This window comes from Oncorhynchus masou, unplaced genomic scaffold, assembly GCF_036934945.1.
Source record: "Oncorhynchus masou masou isolate Uvic2021 unplaced genomic scaffold, UVic_Omas_1.1 unplaced_scaffold_2605, whole genome shotgun sequence".
Lineage (NCBI taxonomy): Eukaryota > Metazoa > Chordata > Actinopteri > Salmoniformes > Salmonidae > Oncorhynchus > Oncorhynchus masou.
In genome coordinates, this window is record NW_027009045.1 from 47,159 (window position 1) to 57,994 (window position 10,836).

General features: G+C 51.3%; 1 protein-coding gene across 1 annotated transcript in view; it reads right to left on the reverse strand.

Annotated features, from left to right (window-relative positions):
- The window catches only part of LOC135533703 (Golgi apparatus protein 1-like), a gene marked incomplete at its 5' end in the record, with an annotated part of 48,563 nt that extends 38,288 nt beyond the window's left edge, over nucleotides 1–10,275 (reverse strand). Inside the window, 2 exons of the mRNA XM_064960969.1 lie at nucleotides 2,215–2,301; nucleotides 10,246–10,275. Of these exons, the coding sequence (XP_064817041.1) occupies nucleotides 2,215–2,301; nucleotides 10,246–10,275 (117 nt within the window). The remainder of the gene's footprint in view (nucleotides 1–2,214; nucleotides 2,302–10,245) is intronic.
- Nucleotides 10,276–10,836: the final 561 nt, after the last annotated feature.

The following is a 10,836-nucleotide window of genomic DNA, read 5'->3' on the forward strand; positions in this document are numbered from 1 at the left end:
AGATGACCTGGCTGAGTAGATCACTGTCTCTGTACTACGGCCCTACAGGGGACAGGTAGTGCCCTACAGGAGACAAGCGGTGCCCACAGTCCCTACGGCCCTACAGGGGACAGGTATTGCCCACAGTCCCTACGGCCCTACATGGGACAGGTGGTGCCCTACAGGGGACAGGTAGTGCCCACAGTCCCTACGGCCCTACAGGGGACAGGTAGTGCCCACAGTCCCTACGGCCCTACAGGGGACAGGTAGTGCCCTATAGGGGACAGGTGGTGCCCTATAGGGGACAGGTAGTGCCCTACAGGGGACAGGTGGTGCCCTACAGGGGACAGGTGGTGCCCTACAGGGGACAGGTGGTGCCCTACAGGGGACAGGTAGTGCCCACAGTCCCTACGGCCCTACAGGGGACAGGTGGTGCCCTATAGGGGACAGGTAGTGCCCTATAGGGGACAGGTAGTGCCCTACAGGGGACAGGTAGTGCCCACAGTCCCTACGGCCCTACAGGGGACAGGTAGTGCCCTACATGGGACAGGTAGTGCCCTACAGGGGACAGGTAGTGCCCTATAGGGGACAGGTGGTGCCCTACAGGGGACAGGTGGTGCCCTACAGGGGACAGGTGGTGCCCTACAGGGGACAGGTGGTGCCCTACAGGGGACAGGTGGTGCCCTACAGGGGACAGGTGGTGCCCTATAGGGGACAGGTGGTGCCCTACAGGGGACAGGTGGTGCCCTACAGGGGACAGGTGGTGCCCTACAGGGGACAGGTGGTGCCCTACAGGGGACAGGTGGTGCCCTACAGGGGACAGGTGGTGCCCTACAGGGGACAGGTGGTGCCCTACAGGGGACAGGTGGTGCCCTACAGGGGCCAGGTAGTGCCCACAGTCCCTACGGCCCTACAGGGGACAGGTGGTGCCCTATAGGGGACAGGGAGTGCCCTACAGGGGACAGGTAGTGCCCACAGTCCCTACGGCCCTACAGGGGACAGGTGGTGCCCACAGTCCCTACGGCCCTACAGGGGACAGGTGGTGCCCCATAGGGGACAGGTAGTGCCCTACAGGGGACAAACGGTGCCTACAGTCCCTACAGGGGACAGGTGGTGCCCACAGTGCCTACGGCCCTACAGGGGACAGGTATTGCCCACAGTCCCTACAGGGGACAGGTATTGCCCACAGTCCCTACGGCCCTATAGGGGACCGGTGGTGCCCTATAGGGGACCGGTGGTGCCCTACAGGGGACAGGTAGTGCCCTACAGGGGACAGGTGGTGCCCTATAGGGGACAGGTGGTGCCCTATAGGGGACAGGTGGTGCCCTATAGGGGACAGGTGGTGCCCTACAGGGGACAGGTGGTGCCCTACAGGGGACAGGTGGTGCCCTACAGGGGACAGGTGGTGCCCTACAGGGGACAGGTAGTGCCCTACAGGGGACAGGTAGTGCCCTACAGGGGACAGGTAGTGCCCTACAGGGGACAGGTAGTGCCCTACAGGGGACAGGTGGTGCCCTACAGGGGACAGGTGGTGCCCTACAGGGGACAGGTGGTGCCCTACAGGGGACAGGTGGTGCCCTACAGGGGACCGGTGGTGCCCTACAGGGGACAGGTGGTGCCCTACAGGGGACAGGTAGTGCCCTACAGGGGACAGGTAGTGCCCCACAGGGGACAGGTGGTGCCCCACAGGGGACAGGTGGTGCCCCACAGGGGACAGGTAGTGCCCCACAGGGGACAGGTAGTGCCCCACAGGGGACAGGTAGTGCCCCACAGGGGACAGGTAGTGCCCCACAGGGGACAGGTAGTGCCCTACAGGGGACAGGTAGTGCCCTACAGGGGACAGGTAGTGCCCTACAGGGGACAGGTAGTGCCCTACAGGGGACAGGTAGTGCCCTACAGGGGACAGGTAGTGCCCTACAGGGGACAGGTAGTGCCCTACAGGGGACAGGTAGTGCCCTACAGGGGACAGGTAGTGCCCTACAGGGGACAGGTAGTGCCCTATAGGGGACAGGTGGTGCCCTATAGAGGACAGGTGGTGCCCTACAGGGGACAGGTAGTGCCCTACAGGGGACAGGTAGTGCCCTATAGGGGACAGGGGGCCATTTAGGACCCAGTCAATGTCACAGCAACAACAGACTGACATCATCAGGCTCATGGTGCAGCTCTGCAGCCATAAAGACATGTTGCTGCGTGTGTGTGTGTGTGTGTGTGTGTGTGTGTGTGCCTCAGACTAACCTCAGTGATAGTACTCTTGCAGATGTCCATGGCCACAGACTCAAACTTGGGATCCATTGTCAGGTTCAGCTTGTAGTTCCATAGCAACTGGAGGGAAGAAGGAGAGAAACCATGAGACACACAGACAGACACACAGAGACAGAGAGAGACCATGAGACACACAGACAGACACAGACCATGAGACACACACACAGAGAGAGACCATGAGACACACAGACAGACACACAGAGACAGACAATGAGACAGAGAGACAGAAGGGAGGGAGAGAGAAGAGACAGATATGATACCAGAACAGAACCTGTTGGTAGGGGAAAATTCCTGACTTGGTACCATAACAGATCTCAGCTCTGCCAGTCTAACCTGGGTTGGAGGAGAGGTACCATAACAGATCTCAGCTCTGCCAGTCTAACCTGGGTTGGAGGAGAGGAGAGGTACCATAACAGATCTCAGCTCTGCCAGTCTAACCTGGGTTGGAGGAGAGGAGAGGTACCATAACAGATCTCAGCTCTGCCAGTCTAACCTGGGTTGGAGGAGAGGAGAGGTACCATAACAGATCTCAGCTCTGCCAGTCTAACCTGGGTTGGAGGAGGAGAGGAGAGGTACCATAACAGATCTCAGCTCTGCCAGTCTAACCTGGGTTGGAGGAGAGGAGAGGTACCATAACAGATCTCAGCTCTGCCAGTCTAACCTGGGTTGGAGGAGAGGAGAGGTACCATAACAGATCTCAGCTCTGCCAGTCTAACCTGGGTTGGAGGAGAGGAGATGTACCATAACATAACTTAGATAAACTTAGAGGTTGGGGGCAGGGGGGGTGAAAGAGTCACTAGCCGTCTTCTGTCCCTAACAGGCAGGCAGAGAGCTCATCCATGAGGCCCTCTATCCATGAGGCCCTCTATCCATGAGGCCCTCTATCCATGAGGCCCTCTATCCATGAGGCCCTCTATCCATGAGGCCCTCTATCCATGAGGCCCTCTATCCATGAGGCCCTCTGGGAGAACATGAAGGCTGTATCTCCACGGCAGACCCAAAACAGCCCCGTGTCTCCAGACCCAAAAAACAGCCCCGTGTCTCCAGACCCAAAACAGCCCCGTGTCTCCAGACCCAAAACAGCCCCGTGTCTCCAGACCCAAAACAGCCCCGTGTCTCCAGACCCAAAACAGCCCCGTGTCTCCAGACCCAAAACAGCCCCGTGTCTCCAGACCCAAAACAGCCCCGTGTCTCCAGACCCAAAACAGCCCCGTGTCTCCAGACCCAAAACAGCCCCGTGTCTCCAGACCCAAAACAGCCCCGTGTCTCCAGACCCAAAACAGCCCCGTGTCTCCAGACCCAAAACAGCCCCGTGTCTCCAGACCCAAAACAGCCCCGTGTCTCCAGACCCAAAACAGCCCCGTGTCTCCAGACCCAAAACAGCCCCGTGTCTCCAGACCCAAACAGCCCCCGTGTCTCCAGACCCAAAACAGCCCCGTGTCTCCAGACCCAAAACAGCCCCGTGTCTCCAGACCCAAAACAGCCCCGTGTCTCCAGACCCAAAACAGCCCCGTGTCTCCAGACCCAAAACAGCCCCGTGTCTCCAGACCCAAAACAGCCCCGTGTCTCCAGACCCAAAACAGCCCCGTGTCTCCAGACCCAAAACAGCCCCGTGTCTCCAGACCCAAAACAGCCCCGTGTCTCCAGACCCAAAACAGCCCCGTGTCTCCAGACCCAAAACAGCCCCGTGTCTCCAGACCCAAAACAGCCCCGTGTCTCCAGACCCAAAACAGCCCCGTGTCTCCAGACCCAAAACACCCCCGTGTCTCCAGACCCAAAACACCCCCGTGTCTCCAGACCCAAAACACCCCCGTGTCTCCAGACCCAAAACAGCCCCGTGTCTCCAGACCCAAAACAGCCCCGTGTCTCCAGACCCAAAACACCCCTTCTGTTATGTTACAGTCTAAAATGGATTCAATAAAACATGTTGCTCATCAATCTACACACAATACGCCATCATAAAGTGACAACAGGTTTTTAGAAACGTTTGCATCTGTATTAAAAATAAAAAACAAACTGAGCGAGAGGGGTTAAAAGACGGCTAACGGTGCTTCAACAAAGTACAGAGCAAAGGATCTGAATACTTTACTTTCTATACATTTGCACAAACTCCTAAAAATCTGTTTTTTTCTTTGTCATTATTGTGTATTGTGTGTAGATTGATGTGGGGGGGGCGACTATTTAATCCATTTTAGAAGAAGTCTAACGTAACAAAATGTGGAGAAAGTCAAGGGGTCTGAATACTTCCTGGACGACCACAACGAACTGTAGTGATCCTATCAACATCTAGCAGCCACAACGAACTGTAGTGATCCTATCAACATCTAGCAGCCACAACGAACTGTAGTGATCCTATCAACATCTAGCAGCCACAACGAACTGTAGTGATCCTATCAACATCTAGCAGCCACAACGAACTGTAGTGATCCTATCAACATCTAGCAGCCACAACGAACTGTAGTGATCCTATCAACATCTAGCAGCCACAACGAACTGTAGTGATCCTATCAACATCTAGCAGCCACAACGAACTGTAGTGATCCTATCAACATCTAGCAGCCACAACGAACTGTAGTGATCCTATCAACATCTAGCAGCCACAACGAACTGTAGTGATCCTATCAACATCTAGCAGCCACAACGAACTGTAGTGATCCTATCAACATCTAGCAGCCACAACGAACTGATAGTGATGATCCTATCAACATCTAGCAGCCACAACGAACTGTAGTGATCCTATCAACATCTAGCAGCCACAACGAACTGTAGTGATCCTATCAACATCTAGCAGCCACAACGAACTGTAGTGATCCTATCAACATCTAGCAGCCACAACGAACTGTAGTGATCCTATCAACATCTAGCAGCCACAACGAACTGTAGTGATCCTATCAACATCTAGCAGCCACAACGAACTGTAGTGATCCTATCAACATCTAGCAGCCACAACGAACTGTAGTGATCCTATCAACATCTAGCAGCCACAACGAACTGTAGTGATCCTATCAACATCTAGCAGCCACAACGAACTGTAGTGATCCTATCAACATCTAGCAGCCACAACGAACTGTAGTGATCCTATCAACATCTAGCAGCCACAACGAACTGTAGTGATCCTATCAACATCTAGCAGCCACAACGAACTGTAGTGATCCTATCAACATCTAGCAGCCACAACGAACTGTAGTGATCCTATCAACATCTAGCAGCCACAACGAACTGTAGTGATCCTATCAACATCTAGCAGCCACAACGAACTGTAGTGATCCTATCAACATCTAGCAGCCACAACGAACTGTAGTGATCCTATCAACATCTAGCAGCCACAACGAACTGTAGTGATCCTATCAACATCTAGCAGCCACAACGAACTGTAGTGATCCTATCAACATCTAGCAGCCACAACGAACTGTAGTGATCCTATCAACATCTAGCAGCCACAACGAACTGTAGTGATCCTATCAACATCTAGCAGCCACAACGAACTGTAGTGATCCTATCAACATCTAGCAGCCACAACGAACTGTAGTGATCCTATCAACATCTAGCAGCCACAACGAACTGTAGTGATCCTATCAACATCTAGCAGCCACAACGAACTGTAGTGATGCTATCAACATCTAGCAGCCACAACGAACTGTAGTGATCCTATCAACATCTAGCAGCCACAACGAACTGTAGTGATCCTATCAACATCTAGCAGCCACAACGAACTGTAGTGATCCTATCAACATCTAGCAGCCACCACGAACTGTGATCCTATCAACATCTAGCAGCCACAACGAACTGTAGTGATCCTATCAACATCTAGCAGCCACAACAACTGTAGTGATCCTATCAACATCTAGCAGCCACAACGAACTGTAGTGATCCTATCAACATCTAGCAGCCACAACGAACTGTAGTGATCCTATCAACATCTAGCAGCCACAACGAACTGTAGTGATCCTATCAACATCTAGCAGCCACAACGAACTGATCCTATCAACATCTAGCAGCCACAACGAACTGATCCTATCAACATCTAGCAGCCACAACGAACTGTAGTGATCCTATCAACATCTAGCAGCCACAACGAACTGTAGTGATCCTATCAACATCTAGCAGCCACAACGAACTGTAGTGATCCTATCAACATCTAGCAGCCACAACGAACTGTAGTGATCCTATCAACATCTAGCAGCCACAACGAACTGTAGTGATCCTATCAACATCTAGCAGCCACAACGAACTGTAGTGATCCTATCAACATCTAGCAGCCACAACGAACTGTAGTGATCCTATCAACATCTAGCAGCCACAACGAACTGTAGTGATCCTATCAACATCTAGCAGCCACAACGAACTGTAGTGATCCTATCAACATCTAGCAGCCACAACGAACTGTAGTGATCCTATCAACATCTAGCAGCCACAACGAACTGTAGTGATCCTATCAACATCTAGCAGCCACAACGAACTGTAGTGATCCTATCAACATCTAGCAGCCACAACGAACTGTAGTGATCCTATCAACATCTAGCAGCCACAACGAACTGTAGTGATCCTATCAACATCTAGCAGCCACAACGAACTGTAGTGATCCTATCAACATCTAGCAGCCACAACGAACTGTAGTGATCCTATCAACATCTAGCAGCCACAACGAACTGTAGTGATCCTATCAACATCTAGCAGCCACAACGAACTGTAGTGATCCTATCAACATCTAGCAGCCACAACGAACTGTAGTGATCCTATCAACATCTAGCAGCCACAACGAACTGTAGTGATCCTATCAACATCTAGCAGCCACAACGAACTGTAGTGATCCTATCAACATCTAGCAGCCACAACGAACTGTAGTGATCCTATCAACATCTAGCAGCCACAACGAACTGTAGTGATCCTATCAACATCTAGCAGCCACAACGAACTGTAGTGATCCTATCAACATCTAGCAGCCACAACGAACTGTAGTGATCCTATCAACATCTAGCAGCCACAACGAACTGTAGTGATCCTATCAACATCCTAGCAGCCACAACGAACTGTAGTGATCCTATCAACATCTAGCAGCCACAACGAACTGTAGTGATCCTATCAACATCTAGCAGCCACAACGAACTGTAGTGATCCTATCAACATCTAGCAGCCACAACGAACTGTAATCATCAACATCTAGCAGCCACAACGAACTGTAGTGATCCTATCAACATCTAGCAGCCACAACGAACTGTAGTGATCCTATCAACATCTAGCAGCCACAACGAACTGTAGTGATCCTATCAACATCTAGCAGCCACAACGAACTGTAGTGATCCTATCAACATCTAGCAGCCACAACGAACTGTAGTGATCCTATCAACATCTAGCAGCCACAACGAACTGTAGTGATCCTATCAACATCTAGCAGCCACAACGAACTGTAGTGATCCTATCAACATCTAGCAGCCACAACGAACTGTAGTGATCCTATCAACATCTAGCAGCCACAACGAACTGTAGTGATCCTATCAACATCTAGCAGCCACAACGAACTGTAGTGATCCTATCAACATCTAGCAGCCACAACGAACTGTAGTGATCCTATCAACATCTAGCAGCCACAACGAACTGTAGTGATCCTATCAACATCTAGCAGCCACAACGAACTGTAGTGATCCTATCAACATCTAGCAGCCACAACGAACTGTAGTGATCCTATCAACATCTAGCAGCCACAACGAACCGTAGTGATCCTATCAACATCTAGCAGCCACAACGAACTGTAGTGATCCTATCAACATCTAGCAGCCACAACGAACTGTAGTGATCCTATCAACATCTAGCAGCCACAACGAACTGTAGTGATCCTATCAACATCTAGCAGCCACAACGAACTGTAGTGATCCTATCAACATCTAGCAGCCACAACGAACTGTAGTGATCCTATCAACATCTAGCAGCCACAACGAACTGTAGTGATCCTATCAACATCTAGCAGCCACAACGAACTGTAGTGATCCTATCAACATCTAGCAGCCACAACGAACTGTAGTGATCCTATCAACATCTAGCAGCCACAACGAACTGTAGTGATCCTATTAACATCTAGCAGCCACAACGAACTGTAGTGATCCTATCAACATCTAGCAGCCACAACGAACTGTAGTGATCCTATCAACATCTAGCAGCCACAACGAACTGTAGTGATCCTATCAACATCTAGCAGCCACAACGAACTGTAGTGATCCTATCAACATCTAGCAGCCACAACGAACTGTAGTGATCCTATCAACATCTAGCAGCCACAACGAACTGTAGTGATCCTATCAACATCTAGCAGCCACAACGAACTGTAGTGATCCTATCAACATCTAGCAGCCACAACGAACTGTAGTGATCCTATCAACATCTAGCAGCCACAACGAACTGTAGTGATCCTATCAACATCTAGCAGCCACAACGAACTGTAGTGATCCTATCAACATCTAGCAGCCACAACGAACTGTAGTGATCCTATCAACATCTAGCAGCCACAACGAACTGTAGTGATCCTATCAACATCTAGCAGCCACAACGAACTGTAGTGATCCTATCAACATCTAGCAGCCACAACGAACTGTAGTGATCCTATCAACATCTAGCAGCCACAACGAACTGTAGTGATCCTATCAACATCTAGCAGCCACAACATCTACTGTAGTGATCCTATCAACATCTAGCAGCCACAACGAACTGTAGTGATCCTATCAACATCTAGCAGCCACAACGAACTGTAGTGATCCTATCAACATCTAGCAGCCACAACAAACTGTAGTGATGCTATTAACATCTCGAAGCCACAACTAGGAAGAGCTTTGCCTCTTTACAAATCATACGATCTCTGCATGTTAGTGAGGCTCCACATTGACTGAACTACACCTCTAAGTGGTGTACTTCTCCTGCCATGTGAAGATGCTGTCACCTCCAGAGGTGAGGTCTTCTCCTGCCATGTGAAGATGCTGTCACCTCCAGAGGGGAGGTCTTCTCCTGCCATGTGCTGTCAAGAGGGGAGGTCTTCTCCTGCCATGTGAAGATGCTGTCACCTCCAGAGGGAGGTCTTCTCCTGCCATGTGATGTGAAGATGCTGTCACCTCCAGAGGGGAGGTCTTCTCCTGCCATGTGAAGATGCTGTCACCTCCAGGGGAGGTCTTCTCCTGCCATGTGAAGATGCTGTCACCTCCAGAGGGAGGTCTTCTCCTGCCATGTGAAGATGCTGTCACCTCCAGAGGGGAGGTCTTCTCCTGCCATGTGAAGATGCTGTCACCTCCAGAGGGGAGGTCTTCTCCTGCCATGTGAAGATGCTGTCACCTCCAGAGGGAGGTCTTCTCCTGCCATGTGAAGATGCTGTCACCTCCAGAGGGGAGGTCTTCTCCATGCCATGTGAAGATGCTGTCAGAGGGAGGTCCTGCCATGTGAAGATGCTGTCACCTCCAGAGGGGAGGTCTTCCCTGCCATGTGAAGATGCTGTCACCTCCTTCTGCCATGTGAAGATGCTGTCACCTCCAGAGGGGAGGTCTTCTCCTGCCATGTGAAGATGCTGTCACCTCCAGAGGGGAGGTCTTCTCCTGCCATGTGAAGATGCTGTCACCTCCAGAGGGGAGGTCTTCTCCTGCCATGTGAAGATGCTGTCACCTCCAGAGGGGAGGTCTTCTCCTGCCATGTGAAGATGCTGTCACCTCCAGAGGGGAGGTCTTCTCCTGCCATGTGAAGATGCTGTCACCTCCAGAGGGGAGGTCTTCTCCTGCCATGTGAAGATGCTGTCACCTCCGGAGGGGAGGTCTTCTCCTGCCATGTGAAGATGCTGTCACCTCCAGAGGGGAGGTCTTCTCCTGCCATGTGAAGATGCTGTCAACGCTCATCCCGTACGTGTGACTTGGCAGAGCTTTGACAGACTTCAAAAGCGTTGATGGGGAAACTGTGTCAAGATGAGGGGAGAGAGAGAGAGAGAGAGAGAGAGAGAGGGCGAGGAAGGAGAGAGAGAGAGAGAGGAGCACTTACATGGTTGCAGTCGACAGCAATCTCGGTTTCCTGGAAAGAGAGAAACACAGGTATTAGACTCCATGATCAAGACTCTTTTTACTCAGTCATTACAGAAGATGAGAGCACACACACACACACACACACACACACCTCCACAACTTCACCCTCGACAGGTTTTTATTGAAGACCTCTTAGTGTTACTGAGCTGGCGGTTATAAATATATGAGAACCTCCATTAGTTAGGGCTGGTGTCTGTCCTACAGAGGAACCATTAGTTAGGGCTGGTGTCTGTCCTACAGAGGAACCATTAGTTAGGGCTGGTGTCTGTCCTACAGAGGACCAGAGGACCCATTAGTTAGGGCTGGTGTCTGTCCTACAGAGGAAACATTAGTTAGGACTGGTGTCTGTCCTACAGAGGAACCATTAGTTAGGGTTGGTGTCTGTCCTACAGAGGACCAGAGGACCCATTAGTTAGGGTTGGTGTCTGTCCTACAGAGGAACCAATAGTTAGGGCTGGTGTCTGTCCTACAGAGGAACCAGAGGAACCATTAGTTAGGGCTGGTGTCTGTCCTACAGAGGAACCATTAGTTAGGGCTGGTGTCTGTCCTA